A 27985-nucleotide genomic window follows, 5' to 3' on the forward strand; every position below is an offset into this window, starting at 1 on the left:
GAATGCCGAAACAAATCCATAAACAAATCCATATCTTAGATCTCATGTCTCGAGAAAGTTTCCAGGATATCCGAATTTCAAACAGCATTCCAGACTGTGTGGGCCATCATCAGTGAAACATTTTTGCAGGCGATACTGACCAAAAATTAATGTATAATCGGGATACATGATCTTTGAAGACCTGGTACTGTCCAGCTCTACCTAGAGTAGTTGTGTGTGTGTGTGTGTGTGTGTGTGTGTGTTTTGTTGTTCAAGTTGTTTGTTTGTTGTTGTTGTGTATTTTTGTTTTTTCTTATCACAGTACAGTTTTGCAAAAACAGTTTAAACACACACCAAAGTTAACGAAGAAATAGATTTCATTTTCTCATTGTTAATAAATGCGGTGACGTATGTCGGTAGAAAAAATCCAATCAAAATATAAACGATGCAACTTGATAATGTCACACTGCAATGCAAGCACAATAAAACACATGCAGAATGAAAATCGCCTGGGAGTCATACTCGATAGTTTTGTTTGTTTGTTTGTTTGCTTGTCTTTTTTTTTAACCCGTACATTCAGTTCAGAAATGTAGAAGCAAAGCGAACCATGATAATTATGTTAGTTAAAAGAACTTTTGCATATTGTACACGTGTAGACCGTGACACAAAACTTTGGTGCGAATACTTGGAGTATCGAAACACTGTGCGGTGCCCACCTCAAGTACCGTTCTAATCGCGAAGGTGCAAAGAAGAGCTACAAAACTTGTACAAGAACTGATGCCGCCACATGACTTTTAATGATTGATTTACATATTTGAATTTGTCAGTTCCCTTGCAGGTAGAAAGCCGGAGTAGTCGATCTCATTGAAATATTTGCTTTTTATTTTTTTTTTATTGTTATATTGATGTGTCTTTAACTGGGGTCAGTTCTTTTCTTAACCGTAGTAAGCTCCTAAAGAAATGTCAGTGGAAATCGCTTGTACGACGTTCAAATACTAACATGCGAAAATTAAGTATCAGAATTACTAACGATTGTAACGAAATGCAATTTCCACTAGACATGCACCATCTCCATTTCATTCAGCTGGACGATTCCACAATTTTTTTTTCCTTTGAGTTTTGACCATTAAATACTTTGGATAAATGGACGTGAAACCTTGACCAAAATCTACCGAACTATATCACGAATAAATGAAAGAACTACGTAAAAGCTCCACATCTTGTTTTGTTCCTATACTACTACTACTATTACTACTACTACTACTACTACTACTACCAACACCAACACCGCCGACAGAAAGCATTTGCAAATGATTTGTGATGGATGCAAATAGGTGAAGCCGCGGCATCACTGCGAACTTACTTCAGTGATACTTTGCTTGATGGCGTGAAGCAAGGCTGTGTCCTTGCCCCAACCCTGTTCAGCCTTATGTTCTCAGCCATGCTGACTGACGCCTTCAGTGAAACTGATGCGGGAATAAGCATCAGGTACCGCACAGATGGTAAACTGAATAACTTCAGGAGGCTCCAGCCAAGAACCAAGGTCACAACAGATACCATCAGAGACTTCCTGTTCGCAGAACAGTGATTGTACCCTCAACGCTGCCTCAGAAGCTGACATGCAACACGGCGTTGACAAGTTCTCTGATGCCTGCGACAACTTCGGTCTCACCATTAGTACCAAGAAGACCGAAGTAATGCATTAGCCAGCTCCAGGAAGGCCCTACATTGAACCATCAACTATCAAGGGTCAACGACTGAGAGTAGTTGACAGGTTCACCTATCTTGGCAGCACACTGTCCAGAAACACCACCGTCGATGAACAGGCGAACTCGAGGATCGCGAAAGCCAGCACCACTTTCGACCGATTACGCAACAATGTGTGGAATAGAAGAGGCATTAGCCTTAATTAAAACTAAGCTGAAAGTGTGCAGGGTTATTGTACTCCCTACGCATCAGCGCTCATGCCAAGAACCTGAATTACTTCCACACAACCTGCCTCAAGAAGCTCCTTCAGATCAAATGGCAAGACAGGGTCCCGGACACCAAGGTCCTCTCCCGTTCAGGTCTGCCTAGCATTCACACCATCCTCATACAGTCACACCTTTGCTGGGCAGGACATGTAGCTCGCATGCCAGACCATCGGCTGCCAAATAAACTCTTCTATGGTGAGCTACAACAGGGCAAGCACTCCCATGGAGGCAACCATCCCCTGTCCACACTGCCAGAGAACCTTCAGGGCGCAGACTGGACTTACCAGCCATCTGCGCACACACTGACCACAACAACCCCAACCACAGGATGGCTGAGATGGTCCTCATCGTGCTGACAGACGAACAACAAAAAACCTTGATATTTCATAGTTTGGATGTAAGAGGCATTTTTAGGCCAATTCATCATTCCTGATCATCACTAGACATTGACATTTGAGCAACATGCGCATGGTATAGCAGTCCATAGTAGCAGTTTTGGTGGGTTTAAAACCTATTTTTTTATGGCCCGTGATGATTGGGCTATCACCACTTTATCTAGAAGACCGTACCACGATAACCGTAACTATTAATTTTGAGAGAAGTAGCTGGAACAGATGTTGACATGCAGTCTCACTGAAGACAGCTTCGACAGTGAACTGGGATGCTGAAGTCACACAAATATATTGTACGTTCAGCTACAGCGTCTCTGTCACATTGTCAACTTGTTGTTCTCCGTTCTTCTTTTTGAAAGACAGTCGACTTCATAGTTTTAGAAGAAGAAAGATGCTACCACTACTACTGCTACCACTACTACTACTATTACCAGTGTTGTTGTCGCTAGTAGTAGCATTTCCACATAAAACATTCTCAACTGCGTCGCGCATGTAAAAAAAAAAAATTAAAAATAAAGCATACGTTTAAACACTCAGTGAAATGACTACTTATAAACATAATCCTGGACACACACACACACACACACACACACACACACACACACACACACACACACACACACACACACACACACACACACACACACACACACACCAACAAACAAACAAACAAAAAAGCAAAACAAAACAAAACAAAACAAAAACAAAACAATAACACCAAACAATCGCGCACAACACTAGCGATATTTTTGAAATGTCATCATACCATAATGCTTGTCCACCATCCTCACCAACTACATTGTCCGGTCCTGTCCACTACAGGATCAGGTCCATTGATGGATATTGAGTAGGTGGGGAGTGGGTGGGCGGGGTCTTCCCTTTCCAAGTCCGCTACTTCCGTTCTCTTTATTGACAGCTCAGTGTCATGGGGGTATTGCATGTCGATGCATGCTTAATGCAGTGCTCAGGAAACTATTAGAAAAAACTTATGATCGCTATAGCATACAGATCTCCAAACTGTCTTAGTCATGAAAATGCGACTCTAAATGACATGATTGTTAAAATCAGCCGTTCTGTATCCAAACAAAATCCAATTATTTTCGTGGGTGATTTCAACTACCCGGAAATCGATTGGGTATATGAAATATGCACAAGACATAGAGATCACCCAGCTACTCTGTTCCTTGAAAGAAACAGGGATCTGTATCTCTTTCAGGCAGTGAAAGAACCAACTCACTTTAGAGGATTTCAGAGAGCAAACACCTTTGATCTAATACTTTGTAGAAATAAACACGACATTGAAAACCCAGTATTCTTACCTCCTGTTGGAGAGAGCCATCATGTTACGTTTTGTTTTGATTTACAACTGTCATCATGTAATGTTAAAAATGAGCAAATAAAACGGGTAAAAAACAACAACAAACAAACAAAAAACCCAAAAACATGTGGAACAAAGGGGACTGTGAAGGGGCTAGAAAATTCCTTGACAGTGTGGATTGGACAAACATATTGACACAACTAAGCTCAAATCAGTGTTGGAGTATAATTGGAAGCAAAATAAATGAGTGCATAGAAAAATATATCCCTTGCAGATATTTTTCATCAAGAAATTAATTCCAGAGGAAGTCAGTTCCACAGACTTTACTAGATAAAATCCGATTAAAGCGCAAGACCTTAAAAACATTCAAGAAATTCGGGACTAAGGAAAACTATCATGCATATATACGTGCCAGAAATCAAGTGAAATGGGCAATGCGTAAACCAGTAAAACAACATGAAATGAAGCTGGCTAGAAATTAAAAAAAAATGACCCCAAAAGTTTCTATGCATATGTTGCATCCAAAACAAAACCAAGAGAGGGTATATCAAACCTCATTAAGCCAGATGGAATCCTAACAGACAGTAATCAAGAAAAGGCAGAAGTCTTCAATGATTTTTTTCACAAGTGTTTTTACTGAAGAAGATGTTGACAATCACCCACACTCCCCAAAAAGAAAAGACAATACCTTAGTTGACAAAGAAATCTCAGAAAAGGAAGTCATCAATAAAATGGCTTGTTTAAACATCTCTAAGTCACCAGGTCCAGATGGAGTACACCCCAGGATTTTAAAGGAGACAAGGGATGCTTTTTCTTTCCCATTGAACTTCTTATTTGATAAAAGTTTGAAGGAAGTAAAGGTACCAGACAGATGGAAACTAGCAGAGGTCAAAGCTATTTTCAAAAAAAGGTAATAAGAACGAACCAAGTAACTACAGACCAGTTAGTTTTACATCAGTGGTATGTAAAACTTGCGATCGTATTATCAGAGATAGGCTGAATAAGCATTTAATTGAGAATAATCTTTTATCATATTACCAGTATGGATTTACATCTGGAAGACTTTGTGTTACACAGTTATTGAATACTATTTAAGACTGGATGATTATGATAAACAACAATATGCCTGTATACATTGTATACCTAGACCTTCAAAAGGCCTTTGATAAGGTTCCACATAAACGACTGATACACAAAATGAAGGGCTATGGTATAAGAGGTAGTTTACTTGGTTGGATAGAAGACTTTTTACATAACAGAAACCAGTATGTAAGCAGGCATTTCAGATGAGAGGTCAGACACATCAAATGTAACCAGTGGAGTTCCTCAGGGAAGTGTTTTGGAGCAAACAGTATTCATTTACTTTATTAATGATATACCAGATGTGTTGGAGTGTTTTGTAAAAATATTTGCTGATGACACAAAGGCTTACTGTGGAATGAATAATGAAGAAAAACAAATTCTGCTCCAAGAAAGTATAAATAAACTAGTCAAATGGACAGAGACGTGGCAAATTAAGTTTAACAATGAAAAATGTACGTTGGTAAAGATAACCCAAATTACATTTATCATATGAACTCTGATGATATAGAAAAAAATGAGTTAGAAAAGGATTTGGGAAATTTGGTGGATAAAAATTCAACTTTTGAACAGCACATTAATGCTACAGCAAAAAAAGGAAATAGAATAGCAGGCATGATCACCGATTTTATCCAGTATAAAAATAAAGATGTCATGGTGCCAAAATTCAAATAATTAGTAAGACCAATACTGGAAATATGGTAATGTAGTATGGTCCCCTTATCTTAGAAAACATATTGACTTGATTGAAAATGTACAGAGAAGATTTACCAAACAAATTATAGGGATATGTGCCATGAAGAGAGAATAACTTGTCTGAAACTCCCAAGCCTGGAATATCGCAGGTTAAGGGGTGATATGATTGAGACATATAAGATTCTACATGGACATTATGATAAGAGCACTACACAAAACCTTTTCACTCTAAAGGACAGTAATCATACCAGGGGACACCCACTAAAACTCATGAAGACATTCACCAAATCAAAATTTTTTTCACACTTTTTTCTAACAGGGTTGTTAACTTCTGGGATAAGCTGCCCAGTAACATTGTCACCACAGGAACACTCAACAGTTTATTAGATAAACACTGGAAGGATTACGGATTCCAAGTTAAAAAAAAAAATCCATAGGAAGCTAGCCATAACATTAGTAATTGCGCACTCTTATATAAAGTATGGAATTTTTTATTTTAAAATCCTAATTGATCAGGCCAAAGGTTGATAAAACCTAAAAGCCGTGACACTTCATACGATATGATTGGTAGCGGAGGACCAAATGTAAACTGAATAATTTTTAACGGAAGTGACGCTAATTTTCGTATTCCGGTGGTGATTTGGCAACAGCAATGGCGTTCGGGTCAGCGAAACGTTTACTTCTAACAGAACTTGTTTTGATTGTTTTGATGCACGTGCCTTCGATTCTGTCTTATCCATCAGGCGGTTCAGAGAATGATGATTCTGAACATCAGCCGTTCACCTCAAGATTTGAAGAAATGAAACATGTCTGGAAGGAAAAGAAATGTGTCTTCCCGAGCAAAACTGCGTACGGAGATTACGGACTCTTGAGCTCAGTCGAAGATTTTCCGCTCAAGGCGTGTTCCTTTGATGTTAAAACATCCAGTGCTAGCATCACATTGATGATTTGTAACAGCTTGTATGAGATAAGTAAAAAATTTTGTAATAATCTAACTCCGACGCAAATGAAGTTCCTGGATCCATCTTCCCTTGATGAACTGATGAAGAAAAGTAGTAATTTGTGCGCAGATTTGAAAAGCAAAAACCCCGGTTTGTCGTTTCTTAAAGATCCAGGTACATGTGATCAGTGTCAGAATGATGTAACGCTTCAGCCTGTATGCAACCTCCTGTTTGCAGCTGTCTTGAAATACATGGAAGTACTGGCCGCAGGTGAGAGAGAAAAAAAATCGGCTGCAGAATAATGATTATACAAATCGAATGATAGTGTTTTAGATATCATATATATACAAACAGGGCTTCCAACCAAATCAACAAAGGTCTGGATTATAGATCTGTATCCATAGTTTCTCATTGCAGAGAATAAACCTACCATCACTCTTTCCTTAACTTTTAGGGTAGAACTAGAAGGGCAGGCATCATTTGACTGTAGAGATAACACACCTTTTAGCATGCTCAGTGGCATACATTACTGTGGACCAATACACACAAACACGCAGACAGGTGCAACACAAACACAGCAAACATGTGAGCAGTGTAACTTAAATGATGTCTTTATATAATGGGTGAACAATATGTGCATTCTGTATGTGCACATTTACACACACACACACACCACACGCATGTGTGTATGTGTACACTGTCAGACAACTCACACATACACACAAACACATACATGCAAACTCATACACTTACACATGAGCACAGACAATGAGACAAAAAAATTTTTTAATGACAAATGCAAACATGCAAATATCAGCTATCATGGTCATGATGATGTGGACAGTATTGATCATTTGAGATATTTTACTTGGCCTATACACACACAAACTACTGAAGCTGTGTTTAACATGGGTGCACGCACGCACACACACGCAAGCACACGTGCGCGCACTCACACACACCCACACCCACACATACACACACATGTTCACACGTATATATATATACACGATCACAGACATAAAATGACAAATGCAAACATAGAAATATTAGCTATCATGTTGGACACAAAAATGACAAATGCAAACATAGAAATATTAGCTATCATGTTGGACAGTAATGATTATTTGAGCCAATTTGTTATTTCATCTTAGCCAGAACACGCTCACAAACTACTGAAGCTCAGTTTAACATGGGCGTACGCACGCTCGCGCGCGCGTGCGCGCGTACACACACACACACACACACACACACAACACACACACACACACACACACACACACACACACACACACACACATGGGTGCACGCATGATGTTTGAGTACTAGGAATAGTATGTGAAGTTCAGAAAAGTAAGTTGTATGACTCTCTCTATTTTTTTCTTTCATTTTTTTTCTTCTCAATTAATAAGCAGAAAGACCTTTGTAGGCCTTTAAGCACAAACCCACCCACCCTCCCACCCACTGAGTCGACTGACACACACACACACACACACAGTGGCACATATACAGGTGTTTCTGGTGTACACATTAGAGATGTACACAAATATTCGTAAAAAGCTGTATTGATATTGCCAACAAAAAGAAAGAGAAATATTGATTTTGAACTTTTCATAAAATATCAATACGCAAGTTTTCTTTTGTTGACCGAATGTTTAATAAATTCTAATAAATTTCAACTTGGTAAGGCTTGTATAATTTTTGCAGACACAGACCATCACATACCTTATCAATTTTTTTTGAAGAATTGCTAGTTCGTACATTGATCTTCAAATATATATATATATATATATATATATATATATATATATATATATATATATATATATTTATATATATACACACACACACACATATATATAACTTTCAGCTTGATAAGTATCATAATTTGTACACATCATCAGATGTCATATCTAAAAATTTAGTGAAATTGCTAGTTTGTACATGATTTCAAACATGTTTACACTATTTATAGTATATATATAACTTTTAATTTTATTTGCCATGAAAACTTTATTTTGATCATTTAATCAACAATTAATTAATTATTAAGTTATTAACACTGGGCCTTTCATTTTTGTGCTGTTGGCTTCTTTTGCTTCTGTAATATTTTAGATACAGAATTTGCACCAAAGGTAGCCATGCAAAATCATAAATCACTCTCTCTGGTCACTCAATAACCCTCAGTTTCTGAAAAGGTTGCATTGAGCAGTTGGTGCACAAAGATCTAATGTTAGTTATTTGTAAATAGATTAATGATTACCTGTGTCTTGCATTGGATCAAAATTTAAAAGAGAACACAATCATTAGCTAAAATAAATCATTGGATGTGGACAAAGCATTGAGCAGATGGTGCACAAAGAGCTAATGTTTTTTGTGTTTTTTTAATAGATAACTGATTACCAAATCTTGCATTGGATCAAACTTTTAAAAGAGCAGCTACAGTCTTTTAATGATAAAAGTACACCCAATGTAATGATACAAAAGCCCTGGTCGTTTGCAATAAAAAATGCAATGACATGTGCATACTACACCCGCATGCACAGATCATCCCGTTCCAACTGTATCCGACAAACCCACACCCACTCCACACAAAATGTAGATATGCACGTGCGCAAGCAGTCTTCAGCTGAAATAAAACATTGGATGTGGGCAAGGTGTACAGGCATGATATTTTTCTATGAAAGGTAAAAATCAAAGCAAATATGTTTCAAACTCAGTCTAAAACTACAAAAGCAGGTTTTGAAGAAGAAAAAAAAGAGGTTGTTCAAATTTAACTTGTTTGCACTGTCAGCAGCAATTGACACCACAGTTGAAGCCACAAAATCAAAGTTGGAGTAAGGATGTTTTCAGTTTGATCTGTCTGCCATTCATTATCTGCCTAACATAAGACAGATGTGTTTTTTGTGGGGCACTCTTTAACCCACTAGATCAGTAGATGTGATTTATGGATGGTGGGCAGCATTTTGCAGAGAACTGACTACTACAGTCGTGGTGGTGTGGTGATTCCTGATTGTTTGATTATAGTTTAATCTACACTGGGGGGCAGGGGAAATATGCGGACTGGAACTGGAAGGCCAGATTGAAATAAATACACATGTACAACAGATAGCCTCGTGTTGTATGCATACTGCTTAGGCACAAAATACACACACACACACACACACACACACACACACACACACACACATGCACAGTGACACACACACACACAAACACAAACATAAACACATAAAGTCAGCTGTATTGGTGTGCATGTGTATGTCAATATATATGTGTGTGTGTATGTGTGACACTTTGTGTGTACTTGTTTTAAAAGCGAACAGATAAACAAGAGGCAGATTGTTATTTATTCAAAGTATATTACTCATTTTGTCTGTCATTGCTGCTTCATGCACATATCAAATGATGGGTACAAGGACAAATCTGGAACTCTTCTTTTTTGAGGAAGTGTCTAGGTAAGGTTTGTTCCTATGTACCTTTTATTTACCAGTGTGCTAACTTATTGGAAGCATAAGCAGCACTGACTTGAAGTTGAACACCTTGTAAATGAAGAGATGGGCGCAATAGCCGAGTGGTTAATGCGTTGGACTGTCAATCTGAGGATCCCAGGTTCGAATCACGGTGACGGCGCCTTTTTGGGTAAAGGGTGGAGATTTTTACGATCTCCCAGGTCAACATATGTGCAGACCTGCTAGTGGCTGAACCCCCTTCGTGTGTATATGCAAGCAGAAGATCAAATACGCACGTTAAAGATCCTGTAATCCATGTCAGCGTTCGGTGGGTTATGGAAACAAGAACATACCCAGCATGCACACCCCCGAAAACGGAGTATGGCTGCCTACATGGCGGGGTAAAAACGGTCATACACGTAAAAGCCCACTCGTGTGCATACGAGTGAACGCAGAAGAAGAAGAAGAAGTAAATGAAGAGTTACTTTTTTTTTCACTTGTGTGTGAAATTTGTGTGATCTCACTGAGACTGTTGTCAATTGTTGCAGACACAGGCACAGCAAGGCCTGGGTCTCCAAACGCCTCTGGCCCCAGTGGTTCTGCAGGAGGTGATGCTGCAGTCAGTGCTGCAGGAAATGGGGGCAGTGGAGTTGGTCAGCCTGGAGGCAGAATGGGAGGTTCAACTACTCCAGGAGACAACCCTGCATCTCCAATAGTAGGCAGCCCTATATCTCCAGAAGGTGGCAGCCTTACATCTACAGGAGAAGGCAACACTGCACCTCTGGGAGGAAACACAGGGGGAGGCAACTCTGCATCTCCTGCAGAAGGCAACCCTACATCTCCAAGAGGAAGCAGACCTGCATCTCCAGAAGACAACCCTGCATCTCCAGCAGGAGGCAATCCTGCATCTCCAGGAGGCAACCCTGCATCTCCAGCTGGAGGCAATCCTGCATCTCCAGAAGCCAACCCTGCATCTCCAGGAGGAGGCAACCCTGCATCTCCAGGCGGCAACCCTGCCTCTTCAGGCGGCAACCCTGCATCTCCAGGAGGAGGGAACCCTGCCTCTCCAGGAGGAGGCAACCCTGCCTCTCCAGGAGGAGGCAATCCTGCATCTCCAGAAGACAACCCACCATCTCTTGCAGGAGGCAACCCACCATCTCTTGCAGGAGGCAACCCTGCATCTCCAGGTGGCAACACTGCATCTCCAGGTGGCAACCCTGCATCTCTTGGAGAAGGCAACCCTGCATCTCCAGAAGGCAACCCTCCATCTCTTGCAGGAGGAAACCCTGCATCTCCAGAAGGCAACCCTGCATCTCCAGAAGGCAACCCTGCATCTCCAGGAGGCATCCCTGCATCTCCAGATGGCAACCCTGCATCTCCAGGAGGCAACCCTGCATCTCCAGGAGGCAACCCTGCATCTGCAGGAAGCAGCCCTCTATCTCCAGAAGGCAACTCTGCTTATTTAGGAGGTTCCCCTGCATCTCCAGGAGGAGGCAAACCTACAAGTCTGGGAGGAGGCAGCCCTGGAAGCAGCCTTTCAGGTATAGAAGGAGGCAACCCTTCAGGTGTGGAAGTGGAAGGAGGCATCCCTTCAAGTTTAGAAGAAGTCGGAGGAAGAAGCCCAGGCAACCCACAGTCTCAGACTGCAAGTTATCCAATGAAGGAGCAGTATGAACGTTTTCCAGACCTTGGTGACACAGTTGCCAAAGCAAAACCACCACAGGACATTTCTTTGGCACAACAGAGTGACCACAGCATGGCTGTTTCTGACCACAATGGAGGGAGTGGAGTGATACCACTTCAACAGAACACAGAAACACACAGTACCCTAAGCAGCAGCAGCAGCATCTCTTCAGCCCAAGATGAGATGAATTTGGACGGAATAGATACTAATTGGGGTATGATTTATGAGGGTGAAATCATGATTGTCAGCCTTTTTATGTTAATTTCCATTGTAATAACTTAACAGGGCATATTACTTTTTGATTATTTTGTAAAATCCAGATATTCAAAGGTAAAAGCCGCTTTTGTTTATCTAACTTAAGCTGAAAAATCTAGAATGTTTTAAACAAAAGTAACTTAGAATGATACCATTCTATTTAATTATTTTAATTAATTCTGATTAATAGGATATTCAAAATGTTTGGTACAAAAACATCCAGTGATCTGATACAAACTTGTGCAGGATCAGATGATTTGAAGATTTTCTTTTTCAGTGTTATATAATTTGTTAGACGATGAATATCTCACAAACATTATGCCTTGGACTAGAATTGGAGATTCAATCTGGTTTGAGACTGCAGTGACAGTGGTGTATTTTTAATTTCTTAACACTATTAATAGTTCATTATGCCTGGAGCAAGATGTGCTACCCAGTATGGGTCATCCCCATTATAGTTCAGTGAAGTGAACTGTATGGAAAAATACACTTAAAAAGTGGTACAGTAGTGAAGAATTTGAGTCTCATATATTTCACTTTTTAATTTTTTTTTTTTTTATTGTTATTGTAGCTGCTCTGTCATGGGTTTGCAACTTAATTGTACTGAAACTGCTTTTTCATTATCTGAGAGTTGCTTTATGAAATAACCATAACCATTAGTCCTGACTGGATTCTTTTCAGTACCTGTTATAAATTCATTATTTGAGAGTTGCTGTATAAAATCACCATAATCATTAGTCCTGACTGGATTCTTTTCAGTACCTGTTATAAAGATCTAATATAAGCCATTGACAGCAAAGGTCATTCTTTTGCTTCTTGAGAAAACAGAGGGGTAGTAACAAAAACAACACCAAAGGTGTATGATAATTTGATGCAGAAATTGGATGGCAGTCCTTATCTGGATCTGGACCCAGGGAAAAAAAAAATCACCAGCGGGACATAGGAAGGAGAAAGGTGCACACAGATATCTCAAGAAGATATGACATTGGTAGTGTAAGTTACACAGTTTACAAACTTTTATCCAGTAACTTGCAGTGAACTGAAATGAGCACATGATGACTCTGTGAGCATAAAAAAAACATAATCTTGACTGGATTCTGAGAAGCAAAAGCTGCTGTATTAATCTTTAGATGAAAAATGCAAGTAGATGGCCCTCCCTCTATATCTGTAGCACATACCTCCACCAACACCAGACAGTCATAATTAAAGTATAATGCACACATGTCACTCTGTGTGGATCTGTCATTGATAGATATTAAGTGTGAGTGCATACGGTGCACCAAGACAGTGTAGATTATCTGTGTGCATGGTTCTTTTTGGTGAGAAAGTTGTTGACTTGTTTAACTATGTATTGTTTCTGTTCCAGAATCTGACCAGGCTCTACCGCCTAATCTGCTTGATCAGGTCTGTAGTGATTTGCCCATTTCTGTTCACATTTCAGTACTTTCTTTGATAACTAAAGTGTGTACACATAATGCATCTACACACAAAATGAACCAATACACAAAATGAATCTGTTGGTATTCATGTACTGATCAACTCATTGTGTGTGTATATATATGTTAATGTTGGTGAGCTTAAATGTTGGCATTTCCTCAGCAACAAGTGGAAGAGAATCCAAACCAGCAAAAGCTATCTAGATAGATGTTACCTTTAATGAAGATGCTGTACATCAGCAAAACTCATTAATTTATCTTGGTAAATATTTTAGGAAATATTTTATTTGGTGTTTGAAAATTTGTGTTTTTTGAGAACAAGTTAAAAGATATTCCTGTTATTGTATAAATTGTACAACAAAGCTGTCATTTTCTTAGACGAGTATTATATTCAAAATTGACTGAAATACACTCTGTTGAAATGAGATTACATTATTGGTCTTTTATTTATTGATTGTGTTGTATGGTCCATAATCATGATTTGTTGTCTAATTTTTGACTCACTTGTGTAAACAAAGTGAGTCTATGTTTTAACCCAGTGTTCGGTTGTCTGTGTGTGTGTGTGTCTGTGTGTGTGTGTGTCTGTGTGTCCGTGGTAAACTTAAACATTGACATTTTCTCAGCAAATACTTTGTCAGTTGACACCAAATTAGGCATAAAAATAGGAAAAATTCAGTTCTTTCCAGTCATCTTGTTTAAAACAATATTGCACCTCTGGGATGGGCACAAAAAAATAAAAAAAGAAGCTAAATTATATGCAAACTGCATTTACTGTTATGTTTACATTTTTTGTATTCTCTAAACTTGGCACTTTGATCTGGTATTCTGACACAACAACAAGAGCAGTCATTATTATCATTTTTTGTTCAAACAGGAACTTCTTTTGCTAAGCATGGAAGTTTTATTTATTGTGCAAACGTTTTGCTGCAGATAGTAAAAAAGCGAAATTAATTTGTAATTAATACTAGGGGACTTAATTTGCTTTAAACTGATCTTTCTCATCTTAAACATTACATTTTGAAATTATACTCAGTACATAAAAAGCTTGTGTGTTTTACTCTTAGTGTATAGGGCTTTCACTATGTTCATTCGCCCAAGTGGTCTTTTTCGGAAAATACTAAAATCAATACGACGAGTGGACTTTACAGATCTATTGGCTGAACCCTGAAGGTCATAGGCAAAAATCAGTTGCGTACACATATTTATACACATTCAAAACGCGTGCTCATATTCTTTGCGAACGCGAACGACGCCATTTTGTTTCAAGTTGTTGACCTGCCCGTTCGATCCTATATTCAATGGACAATACACGATAACATGTGATGGAAAGTTGGAGAAGGAGACCGTTAAATATTTATTCAGAGAAAGATTTGTGAACGCCTCATCACTTACTGGATTATGCCCCAAACTGCCATAAAAAATGATTTAAACAGCGTTCTCACTGCGAATACCGCAATTGATTTATCGCCCTTTAAAAAAGTATGTTCAGATATTAAATTTTAGAACGTCAGTTAAGGCACCACGATAGTGTAATGGGTAAGACAGTTTCTTCTCACCCGAACACGCGCGATTCGAATCTGGTTTGGACTTTTTTCTTTTTTTTTTTAACCCGAAGCTTTATGATAACAAATACAGAACACATTTTAATGATTAGATTTTTTTTTTTTTTTTAAAGTGTATCACAAGTGAGTCTTGAAGGCCTTGCCTCTCTTGTCATGACATGCAATGCATGACAAAAAATAAAACATGATTTAATTTTTCACCCCACAGTTTTCAGTACAGATGTGATTGACACATTACTCATTGGTTATGTACCACATGCACAGGTACACAAAATAACATGAGCATGTTGTCTACAAACACTTTTTACTCAGCACCAACATTTCACCCACTGTTCATAACTTTCACACCTCAGTAGATTCTACTAATTTATACTGCTTAATTAAAAATGATTTTTTTTTAATTCAGTTTACAAAACAGTTTTCTGAAGTTGAATCCTTAGGACATGGTACTGGCTGTCCACAGCAGAGGGTGGTGAAGAAGCCAGAGGATCGGGGCCCAGTGGTCCCTCCAGATGGAGTGCAGTCACTTGACAACGTGATGGAGTACAACTTCAAGGAAGAGTCGGCCTCCTCGGGACACTTCATGGCCTACTTCATCACTGCCGTCATCCTGTGCGTGGCTGGCTACGTCATCTACCACAACAAGCAGAAGGTGTGTGCGTCTCCAGTGCTCTTGTTTCAAAGCTGGCAGTCATTGTTTTGTGTGATTGCCAGTGGCAGGGTAATGTGGATAATGTTCACAGCGTTTTGATTCCGTTAGGGTCCAGTTGCTGAGAATAGGTGGGCACTGTGGAGTGCGGATGCTGGGACTGCGAAGGATGAACCAGGGGTGTGGCTGTGGGTATGGGGGGATGGGAGGAAGGGGTGGGGGACAGGGGGGGGGGTGTGGAGGGGGGGTACTCAGAATGATTGGCGTGGGAGTAAATGCCACAAAAATGGTGCACATGATGGTATAGAGAAAAAAAAAAAAAAAAGAAGAAAAGAAAATAGGCACAATTCAACTCCTACTCTTTCCACTGCTAATGTAATGGATCCAGTGACTGAAAACAAACATACAACAATTCAAGGAAGATGTCTCCTGCACTCTTCACTGCCAGTTTGATGCATCCAGTGACTGAACAATAACAGATACAATTCAAGGAAGATGCAACCTTTCCAAACTCTTTTTCTGTTATATATATATATATATATATTTATTTTTTTTTTTTTTTATACAGATATAATGGGTTACCTAGATCTACAGAACGTCTACGACTCATTGGTCTGTGACTAGACTGGTATTCAGTTCAACCTGTTGCTGATGAAAACAATAGTCATAAAAATGTACAGGAAGAAGGGAGTTGAGCATAGGAACAGAGTTGGGGTCACCAATTGTAAAGAACAATGGACTTTTTGTAGTTAAATTTACAGTAGGTCATGTTCACACGCAGCCCTTTCACTTTCGTATCACTTCACACAGCAAATCTTTTTTTTTTTTTATAAGGGCTTAAAATGATTAATTATTTTAGAATTTGTAACTCATTAGATTTCCTCAGTCACATTTTAAGTTATTTAGATACAGATACTCAGCAATGTTCATTTCATGAGTAAGTTATCCATTTATGTCCTTCCATCAACATCACAAACAGCACAACACAATTGTCTGAAGAAAAAAAAAACACAAAGGAAGAGTCAACTTCATGAGCTGTTCACTCACGTCCACTGATCAACCTCACAAAGAGCACAACACCACAATAATCCAAAGAAACCCAAATGGCTAAAGGAAGAGTTCGCTTCATGAGCTGCCCAATCGCGTCCACTGATCAGCCTCAACCTCACAAAGTGGCACAACACCACAAGTCCAAAGAAACATGAAATAAGAGTCAAGTCCCAACATCCACAATAAACAAATACCATTCAGTTAATTATAAAGCAAATGAAATCCAAAATCAATAACATAAACACAGACCCTCAGCACGAATCCACAACAGTTATAAATGACAAGATTTCCCAAAACCAGCAGTCCCCAGGAAGCACAGACTAGTCAAGTTAAGCCTAGATCACTAATAATAATAATAATGGTATTTATATAGCGCTGAATCTTGTGCAGAGACAAATCAAAGCGCTTTCGCACCAGTCATTCACATGCATGCATAACTCTAAAACTGTAGAAACCAAAGACAAGGAAGGGCAGGCAAGGGAGGCTATTTTGGGAAGAGGTGGGTTTTAAGGCCAGACTTGAAAGAGCTGAGAAACCAGCAGCATCAGTTTCTAGAAACCAGCAGCATCAATTTCTAGGCATCAACCCTTCAACAATGGTCATCGTGACTATTCTTGCACTCAAAAGTAAAAATCAGGTTGAACAATTTACAAATTTATTTCTTTTTTTTCTGACTTCCCCAAAACAACACCCAAGCAATACTTATGGTACATGGAATATCAGCATAAGCCTACATTAAACAGTATATGGAGAAAACACTCACAAAACATTGCAATCGAGAAAACATAAACATGTGCGTTTCTGACGTGTGTGTTGTGTGCAAAAAAAAACAAAAAAAAACAAGAAAAAAAGTCTCCTACACTCTTTTTACTTCCAGTATGATATATCCAGTGACTGAAAATATATGGTCAGGCATAACTATTCAAGGAAGATTACTCCAACACCTTTTCCACTTCAGATGCATACATCAAACTGAGATGCCATTCAGTACATGTTCAACTTTGTTTTTTTATAATCTTTTTTCAGTTTTTGTATCTTTTTCATTTGTTTTTTGCATCGTTTTCCATTGTTTTTCTAATACCTTCTTCGTTTGTATGTTTAATTGTTACATGTGTTACATGTCCTTTCCTCATCTTGTGTTATTACACGTTTAAATCTTGTTAAACTGAATGCCTATGCTACCAAGGAATACAGTTCGACAGGATGCTGACCTTCAGAAAACATACGGAAAATACTGTTCTCAAATGCAAAAAAGGTCTTTCAGTCTTAAAGGCAATGGCAACCAAAGGTATTGAACAATGCCACCTCTTCCTGCTCACTTGTTCTCAGTGTGATCGACTACGGACTTGGGCTAACAACACCGTGTCAAAGCAGCCTCCTAAAATTTGAAAGAGTTCAAAATGAAGCTATGAGACTGATCCTTGGAACAACAAAAGACACACCTATGGCAACCGTGTGATACCTGCTTGACCTTCCTTCAATGCAGGCCAGAAACAAGTTAGAACAGGTTAAAACCTACTTCAGAGCATTAGAAAACATTCAAAGCCCACTGCATGAGTCAAGGAACCAAAATGCAGCTGTCTAGGACAAGGAAAATCATGGATGGGACAAGCAGAAGACAAAATCCAGCTAGTATGTCGACTACAAGACCTGAAAGAAACAAAAGAAGGGGAGGAAAACCCCAAAAATTTCGATCATCTATTCAGCATAGCCATTTCACCCACTCCAGGAAGACATTGTCGGGAATGGCCAGAGGGCAAAACTGAGGCAGAAGTGAAGCTACTCATAGAAGAAAACAGTAAAGAAGAGGACATCATCATATACACTGATGGCTCAGTCACTGAAGACCAGTCTGGTTGGGGATTCACTCCGAAACAAAATGGAAAAACGGTTAGGGAAGAGAATGCTGCCTACAAAGTCATAACCTCCAGCCCAATGATGGAAGTTGAAGCTGTGACACATGCTCACCAGTGGCTATCATCTGTCCATATGCCATGAAACCAACATGCCATGATTCTAACAGACTCATTGAACCTCATACAGAAAATTGCAGGTGGAATGGGAAGCCCAGAGAGGCATGAGACAATGGACAGCTGTCAGATTAAAAAACTTACATGGTCATACTGCCCAGGACATGCAGGTGTTAAGGGAAATGAGTGAGCTGACAGCCTTGCTAGTAACGCAACAACGAGCGGCCTACATCTAGGAAAATCGGAAATCCTCAAAAAAGTGAAAGAATACTTAAAAGAACAGGTACAACACCATCACACCATTGATTGCCGGAGCGGCAGTAAGTCTAGCATGAAAGGTAGAGCATGATTCTTTGCAAATCAAACGAATATTGGCATCATTTCCAAACCAACATTGCGCAAATTTCTTCAAAACGGAACAGAACCTCTGTGGGCTTTTCCAAATACAATAGACTGATCAACATGTTAGATGCCACATTCCTTGGATCAGAGATCTTTTCCCACCCCTCTTGTGGCCAATCAGTGGCAGCCTGCGTGTGTGTGTGTGTGTGTGTGTGTAGGTTGTATGTTTTACATTTATTTGTTTATTTATTGTCATTACTGTCTTTTTATTTTATTATTATTATTATTATTATTATTACAATTATTATCATCTTTCTTTTTCTTTTTAAAAATTTTGTGTATATATGTATGTATACATATATTAGATATTCATTTACCTCCTTTTTTTTTCTTAAAAAATTTTTTTTTTGTGTTATGTATATATATATATATATATATATATATGTTTTTTAGATATTCTTTTTTTTTTTTTTATTACCTCTGTTTTTTTCTCAAGGCCTGACTAAGTGCGTTGGGTTATGCTGCTGGTCAGGCATCTGCTAGGCAGATGTGTTGTAGCATATATGGATTTGTTTCGAACACAGTAACGCGTCCTTGAGCTACTGATACTGATACTTACACATTTATTTTTTGTCCAAAAATGCATACAATTTGCAATTAGTTTTGTTTGATGCGTTTTTTTTTGTTTTTTTTTTGTTTTTTTTTTTTTTAAGGGAGTGATGAAACAACTTTTGCACTTTGAACAAAAAGAAATAAAGAACATTTTTGACAAGCTATTCTATCAGCACAACTGATTGACTCACTGCGTGTGAATGTTAAAACGAAGGGCTTGACTTTGCTGAAAATGAACTTTGTTGAGCCTTCTATTGATTCAGTGAAACAGTTTTCAGCTCTTTGTTCACCATCTTGCCTCCATGCTGGCTTCCGTGTAGCATTCAACAAGTATTTCTGCATTTTGTGATGTGAAGTATCCAAGCTGGAAAGCCATTTAAAAAAAAAAAAAGTCAGGAACAGGAATGAAACTTTGATAGAACAATCAAATATGCCACATTGATGTGAACTGCTTCAGGTGGAAATGTTCACATACTGGCATTCAGCTTTCAGTTTTGACGGTAACTCATTTCTGACAGTGAGCTAAAAATGTCATTTGGATGAATTGATGCAGTTTAATTGTGTCTTTTTTGCAGTAACTATAGCATTGATATTTGAAAGAAAAAAAATCTATGATTTTCATGATTGAAACGTGCCAGTGGGTAACCAACTGTAATTACAAATTACAAAAAAGATGCTTGTGGGAAACACATCTACATTCACAATCCAAACCAGATGCAGGCAGAGGAAAGGAGAATCCTGAATTACATAAATAAGTTGCAGACTGGATTAAAAGAGGAAGAGAGTAGGGGTTTTTAGAGAGCAGCCTTAATTTGACATTTTGTTGTCAAAAAAAAAAAAAAAAAAATAAAAAAAAAAGACACAAACAAACGTAACAAAAAACAAACAAGCACTTCTCCCTTCGATTCCCTAGAAAATAAAATTTAAATAAAGGAAAGAAAGAGAAATAAAAGAATTGCTGTACATTTGACTGTAAAGATTTAGCATACGATGAACCAGTAAAGCCCACAGTAGAGTAAGGCCCAGTTGATCACACTTGTGTGCAGGTCTTTGCCATTGCGCTGGAAGGACGTCGGGAGTCTCAGCGTCGCCGGGCATCCTCCGGGGAACGTGGCAGCAGCGCCAAGTACAGCAAGCTTCAGCCCAGTGTGGAAGAAGTGGTGCCAGCTCTGGAGCAGTCCACCACCTCCAAGAACTACATCTACTGAGAGAATGTGCTCAACGTAGCCTTCTACTTCCTTGAACCTTTTTTTCACTTAACAAAATAGCACTAACACTGTAAAGTGTTGAAAGATAGCCTTAGTTGCCATCATTTTGAATTTTAATTGGTTGATCAATTGATTATTTGATTGATTGGTCAATTAATGTCAATTAATTGACAGAAGTCAAATATCAGTTATTTATTTATTTAACTAGTTATTTATTTTTTGCCAAAGAATATTTCCTTGAAAGTTTTTTTTTTTCTTTTCTGAGGAAGAAAAAAAAAATATGGCATTTTTTGGCTGTATGTCTTGGAGAAAAGTCATCTTGGTATGCAGACTGTACATTGTGCTTTGATCCTGCTGACTTGCGTTGGTCGTGATAGTGGTTTTTGTTTTGTGAGGTTGTTGGTTGAGGAAGCATTGGCCGTGCTTCAGCTACAGGCTGTTTGTTTTTCTGACCACTGCCTCCAACAGCAGCAGCACAAGTGCTTCTCAGCTGTTGGCTCCAATAGACAATTGTTTTTTTTGGGTTTTTTTGTTTTGTTTTTCCCAAGCTGAATCGTATGGAAAGGAAACATTAAATTCTTTTCTTTTCTATTTCTTTTCAAACTTTCTTAACTGATATTCTACAATTGCAAATGGTGATTCAGTATTTTTCTCTTAGTGTTCATGTTTTGGGGAATCTTTATAGTATGTGGTAAAAATTTGGGGTTTTTTTTTCGTGTGTGTATGTTATTAACCCCCCACACCCTCTTTTTTGTTTTTGTTTTTACTCAGTTTACTTGGGTTGCTGTGTTAAAACATATCGTCTCCTGCCTGATGTACACTTCTTTGGTTTCTTTACTGGATTAACTGAAATCCATGAAAAATTAACTTGTTTTCTGATAACAGTGTGATGTATATAAACACTAAAACAGTGCGTAGAACCTGCCACTGTCTGTCACTTCTTGGTTTTGCTTTTTACAACCTGTTTGATGCTGATGACCAGTAAAATGCGATAAGAGTTTGTGATGAAGAGGCTGGAGACAGAGTGAAATATCAGCAAATTGACAAGTAAAATATTTGTTGTCTATTACAATATCTTGGAGTGGGAATGAGGGATAATGGTTATCCATCATATCTGAATGAAATAATAGAGGCCCAGTGACTGGGAAATACCCATTTTTTGATGCCCCCTTCAGGTGATATTAGCTGAGGAAAAACAGCTCCCAAAAAGGGCAAATGAAACAGGTTTGAAGAGGGAATGAAGGCAGTTGGCAACTGTGCCAAGATGGAGCAGATACACAACACTCCAGTAAATATCGGAGAATAGGAAAAATGTACAACATCCAATGTGCAGCAGAAAACTATACATAGCGTGAAGAACCTGGTGAAAAGATAAAGTTCTCTGCATCTGGCCAGTGCATTGGATCTGTGCATAGTTTAGGCACTTGTTCCCATTTTCCGATTTCAGTTATTATTATTATATTTTTTGTAAGCATAAGTGTGGCATATATGGATCAGCATGGATGTTTTGATGCCACATGGGAAAAAACATTGGAAATGGATAGGATCATTTGAAGAGATGGTTATCTTGAAATGACAAGATACATGAACATTTCACATCACAATGCAATTTGGTTTGTGTATTTGCTGTTTAATTAAGTTTTGTGGTTTTATGTTTTTATTGCTTATTATTTGTGATACCAGAAGATTATCATCAAGACTATGGCAGATGTTTAAAAATAGTATGGTTTAAAAAGTGCCTTTTTTGTCAGCAAAATCTCATGCTCCAACTTCATGGTGAAGAAATTTGTTTTCTAGAAATATTATTTTGAAAATTGTTGATGGAACAACTTCTAATCATGAACACACACACACACACACACACACACACACACACACACACACACAAAGTTATCATCAGACAAAAAACACCATTCACAAACACATTCATAAATGCATGTACATATGTGTTCTATCATTTGGGAGGTTTGTTTCAGTATGAAACTTGTCAGGAATAACAATTGTTTGAAATTCTTTTTTTTTTTTTCTTTTTCTTTAAAAAAAAAAAATCTTCTGTATGTCACATCTTTGAGTGCAGAAAGGAGTGGTGCAGACATATGTAATGGACACCACAGAACCTGGTTTCACATTGGAGGGAGAAATCTTGACAACACCTATGTATATATTGAACAATACATGAATCCCTCTTTGTGATGCTGTCCTTGTTCTTCTCGGAGGACACTTTAACCCTGCCCTTCACAGTGACAGTAATGCTCATTGTGAGAAGACCTTTGCTGTTTTGGGGGTTTGTTTTGTTTTGTTTTGTAAATGTTTGGGACCAGATTTGTGTGCTTGGTGATGTGGGAGATATTTGGCTTGTGGTTTCCTTCAGAACCTGATTTCCGCAGAGTGGTATATTATGTGCTCCTTTTCCCTAAGTCCACGACCTTGACGGTCCCACCAACGCTCAGCCCCCACCCACCTCAGTCCCTCCACCACCCAAACCCCTCCGACCCGTATTGATGGTGGTGGTTGGTGAGACCTTTCCTGAGTGTTGTGCAGAGTTTGATGGTTGTGGAGGTGTGCAGGAAGACTAGTGGCTGTGAGTGTGACATGTTCATGTCTCCAGTCCTTCTCTGCCTCTCTGTCTCTCTGTCAGCATGACCCTGTTAATCAGCCCTGTCCTGCAGGGCAGCGGGCATTGGGAGGGGGGTGGGGGGGCGGGGGGGGGGGACAACACCAAGGGCACTGCCACATGTGGCCTTGGTCATGCAGATTGTGTGTGTGTGTGTGTGTGTGCTAATTGTGTGTGTTTTGGCAGATTTGAAGACTTACCTATTGCTCTTTTTCTTTTTTTTTTTATTTTAATTTTTTTTAACTTAGACCTATCCTCTATGACCAGTACTTTCTGCACTTGCTTTGTGCAGTTATTTACTCTGAACAATTTGTTGATCCAGCAATTAATGCTTGGAAAACTGATTTTTTATTTAAAAAAAACAAAAAAAATGGAATTTTTATCAAGGTTTATTGAATCTGATTACTAGTGCTATATTATATAATACAAGAAATTTGTTAAGCGTTCAGTGTGTGAATGAACTCAAGGAATTTTTTTCATTGAACTGGTGGTCACTGGTATTTAAGAGTGTTTGTCTCATGGTGGCCCATGAGCAACCTCGTGGTGTGGATCCGCATGTGGTGCTGAGTAACAATTCATCTTGTCACTTTAAATTTTTGATTTATTCTTTCACACATAATCTTTCCATAATATTGTTAAAGAGTGTGTTTTGTGCTAAAAGCTTTCTAGTGTTACTAGAAAGAAAAAGAATACAAAACCTGACCACCACCAACAAAAGCCAGCAAACTAACTCACAAACGATAAGCTTGTTTGGAATAAATCTCAGAGGTGAATTTAGAAGTACACAATAAACCTATCAAGTTATAAGGTAAATTTTGATTGTTAGGCTGTTGGACAGATACAGAATAAAGCATCAGTCTTTTGATCATATTTTGCCTGTGCATGAGTGGCCCATTTCTTCATATTGCGAGTGAGTATAACTGGCCATTATCGAATGTTGCGCGCTGTGTGAGGAGGGAGGGGGGGGGGGGGGAGTGACAGCGGCATATATATACTGGTTTATTGAATGGGCTAGATTTGTTCTGATGAAATTTTGTGTTTTATTCCAAATAGTTTGAAATACACCAGAAGATCTTCGTGCTTTTACCTGAGATATTTTGCATGTCTGCAGCAGTTCATTTATTAGTGTAATAGTTGTTTCTCATGTTTATTCTATTCTTTTGTTCATTTGTAATCCTCCATATCTCAAAAGGGGAGAGCAGAAATTAGACCTTGAATCTTTCTTGCAGAATTTTCTGTGCTCAAACCATTCCAAACAGTATGTGGCGCTTGTGATTCGTTTGAAAGTATGATCTGTTGTGTAACATAAGGTTTTGATATCCAGTTTTAAATTGTGTTATTTTTAGTTGTCTGATAACAGGTGTCATTGGTAAAGATTACAATCAGAGGGTTAAAATTCTGAAAGGAAAATGTGAAAAATAGTAATTACTTGGTGCTGTGTACTTAAAAGAAACTTTACCACCCAGCATGCTCTCTTATGAAAGCAGGCTATTTTGAAATGTACAACAAGGCAATTTGGTTGCCGCTCAAATCAAAAACATCAGGGTATGTTTTACCATCTAAACAGTTGAATGATTGTACTTAAAAAAAAAAAAAAAAAAAGCAGTACTGTAGTTTTCAGATGTTTTAGTCTTCTGAATCTGTCTGTGGAAACCTACCTGTTGTTGAGCCCTTGGTCATGTCTAATTCGCAGCCTTCTTTTCAATTGTGGTGTGTGCGTCAGGTTTGGATAATGGTGTGTATGTTAGGGTTGGATAGTGTGTGTGTGTGTGTGTGTCTGTGTGTTAGAGTTGGATAGTGTGTGTATGTCAGGGTTGGTCCTCATTTTCTGTGCTCTGAAGGAACTGAACAGGGTGCCCAGTGCAGAACTGTTCCCACTGTCCAGGCAACACTGCTGTTGTTGCAGTTTACAACAGCAGGGTAGCTGAAAGTCTGTTCTGTCTGTGCTGCAAGGGGTCTTGCTGGTATGACCTGTTTGTTTTTATCACCAGTCATTCTGCTTTTTGGCTAGGCATTGATACATACATATGTGCACATGCACACATAACCGCTCACACACACACACACACACACATGAATGAATGAAAAAGGTTAAGTGCTGTGTTTTGGCAATTTCAAAGCAAATGCTTGGCATGAAAACAGGAGCTAGTCAGTCATTAGAATAAGTGGTATATGGTCAGTTGCTTTCACTGATATGTCTTAAAGAATGCTTTAAACTTTTTTTTTTTGGCTGTCAGACCTCTGATTATTTTAGGCAGGAAAGTACCATTGCCATGCTTTGTGAGATTAACTAATATTGTTCTGGAGAGAGAAGCAGTGATGTAACATTGGTGACAGCAGAGAAGACATCAACTAAAGCCAGTGGTGTAACAAAGGGCAGCAGTCATATTATAGTGATGAATTTATGGTATTTATATTTTAATGCCTGTGAACCTACATCATGAATAGAATGGTGAAGGTCAAAAGAGAGAATTGTTCACAGATATGATATGATATGGATACTTATGTATGTAGAGTTAAGATGTGAAAGCAGGGTTTTTTTCTGACCAGATTAAGCCATTTATGGGACAGCTAAGGGACCTCCCAGTGTGTTTGTGTGTGTGTGTGAGAGAGAGAGAATTTCAGGGTATGTTTGTGTCTGTGATGCGCAAATTAAGACAAAGACCGTTTACTGTCAATTGATCATGCAGGATATTTGGTGAACACATATTTTATTTTCACTTGTTTGAAAGGAATTATATAAAAAAATATTTAAAAAAACCAGCACAGAAACCCTCTGTACTTCTGAAGATAGTATAGAAACAGGAGATAGTTTCAGTATCAACAGAGGATACTATTTCTGTTGTAATGGTTTAATATCATTACAGGGTGTTCTTGGTTCAATGTCATGCGAGGGTACATATCTCTGTTACAATGGTTTAAAGTCATGAGAGTGTAATATCTCTCTTGCAGTGGTTTGATATCAAAAGAGCGTATTATCTCTGTTGCAGTGGTTTGATATCATTCATGGATCATGTCTTGGTAAAAATGGTTTGATATCATGAGTGGGTATATCTTAGTGGTTTAGTATCATTGTTGGGTGTTATCTCTGATTCAGTGTCATTGGGTATTCAAACTTACATGCATTTATGTGTTTCAATGGATGCTGAGCTGAGGTTTTTATGAGCTATATCTCAGTCCCTGCCACTCCCTATCCCATCTTCCACTTCCCCGCTTCTGTCCTCCTTTAATGTGGATGTTCATGTTCCAGACTTTTGCCATTCCTTTCTGCTGGGTAAGCCACAGTGTCTGACATTTCCTGTTGTATGGTAATGGTACAACTCTGGGACCACTGTTTTCAGGTAATGTATATAAATAGTGATATGATGGGTTTGTTCTGTGTTGTGTCAGTTTGGACATGTTTGGTTCCGCATTTGCTTAAGGCTTGCCCCAGTTCTTGTGATGTTTCAGTTCAGTTGTGTGTGTTCTTGGAAATTTATCTGCATGTGAGTTTGTTTGGTTTTTTTTTTTGGTTTTTTAAAATTTTCATTGTCAGGTTGTGTCATCTTGATTTTTTAAAATTTTAATCAATATGCTTCCACGAAGAAAACTGCACTTGCTTACATGATTGTATATTGCATAAATAGGATGTTAATGCTAATGATGTAGTATAAATTAAACATGCAACATCATGAGTTCACTTACCCAAGTTGTGGTGGGGGTGGGGTGGAATCGGGCACAGCACAGCATACTGAACCATATGTTTCTGTTGTCATCCCAGATGAGTACAGTACACAGAACTTTTTTTTTCTGTTTTGGGACAGTTTTTCTGCTCTTCTCCTGAAGTGTACCCTTTCCCATTTCTTTGTGCTGTGCCCTCACCCCCTCCCCATGACCCCCCTTTTCTCTTACACACATTCCTTATGCAAGGAAGATGCCTACCCCTTGACTAAGAATGATTTTTTTAAGACATACAAATACAGGCTTTCTGTTTACTTGACACGGTTGCTTGTTTACTGGCTTATTTCAAGAAGACAAAAAAATGGCTGTAACTGGATACAAAGTTTCAGTGACTTCAGTCTCCCTGATATCCTCCATCTCTCTTTCACACACACACACACAGAAACCAGCAGCTTGACAACTGCCTGTGTGGTGTGGTGTTGTAAGCAGTGACATCACTGGACTCTCCCTTGACTCTCTCTGTGAGTCACACCTGTCTCTTTGATTGGCTAATGATAATAATATTGCATTTCATCAGATTTTCATTTGCAGCATGGCCATCAGAGAGACACACCATTACCATGATAGTTGGTTATAATTTGAGACTGTTTAACTTTTTGTTTATTTTTCCAAGTCTAGCATGCAACTCTGTTCTTTTCCGTTTTCATTTTGTCTGTTTACCAGGGCATCTTTAGTTTTTATTCACAAAATGTTTTTTTTTCTTTTGTTTTTAATTGTTGATTAATTTCAATGACTGATGTTTTGTTCTGTGATACTTGGTGTCCAAACGAGGATCTGCTTTCAGATTTAGTGGGTCATGTGTCAGGTTTCTTTGTCATACTGAAGTGATGTCCAGTGCTGGGATGTGTGTCATCATTTGTGTTCTCATGACTGTTGTGTGTGCGGGGTTTGCCAATAAAACATTAAAAGGTGTGTTCGACTTGACTGTTTTGTATTTGCCATATGCAGTGTGTGCGTGTGTGTGTGTTTGGAATGCATGCTTCGTAGCTTACAATTTTTTACATTGATCAGTTCCATGATCTTGGCCTTGCTCAGTGTGCAATACTTTGCAG

General features: G+C 38.6%; 1 protein-coding gene across 2 annotated transcripts; it reads left to right on the plus strand.

The window, feature by feature from the left end:
• The first annotated feature begins 6081 nt into the window (after nt 1-6081).
• LOC143279945 (uncharacterized) lies at nt 6082-27845 on the plus strand. 2 transcript variants are annotated; one of them, XM_076584306.1, is made up of 5 exons: nt 6082-6649; nt 10380-11729; nt 13137-13174; nt 15232-15420; nt 20438-27845. In XM_076584306.1, exons 1-5 carry the CDS (start codon nt 6091-6093, stop codon nt 20597-20599), a joined length of 2298 nt encoding a protein of 765 aa, XP_076440421.1. In that variant the 5' UTR covers nt 6082-6090; the 3' UTR covers nt 20600-27845. The 2 variants fall into 2 exon arrangements, with proteins under 2 accessions (XP_076440421.1, XP_076440431.1); XM_076584316.1 differs by having other exon boundaries at nt 15235-15420.
• The last annotated feature ends 140 nt before the right edge of the window (nt 27846-27985 follow it).

The sequence above is a fragment of the Babylonia areolata genome, chromosome 1 (assembly GCF_041734735.1).
Source record: "Babylonia areolata isolate BAREFJ2019XMU chromosome 1, ASM4173473v1, whole genome shotgun sequence".
NCBI lineage: Eukaryota > Metazoa > Mollusca > Gastropoda > Neogastropoda > Buccinidae > Babylonia > Babylonia areolata.

Excerpts from the sequence above, each read along its gene's own strand:
- LOC143279945 (XM_076584306.1), top strand. The coding sequence starts at position 6,091 with ATGGCGTTCGGGTCAGCGAAACGTTTACTTCTAACAGAACTTGTTTTG. Across the intron at positions 6,650-10,379 it reads CATGGAAGTACTGGCCGCAG|ACACAGGCACAGCAAGGCCT; the intron begins GTGAGAGAGAAA and ends CAATTGTTGCAG. Across the intron at positions 13,175-15,231 it reads CGCCTAATCTGCTTGATCAG|CAGAGGGTGGTGAAGAAGCC; the intron begins GTCTGTAGTGAT and ends GGCTGTCCACAG.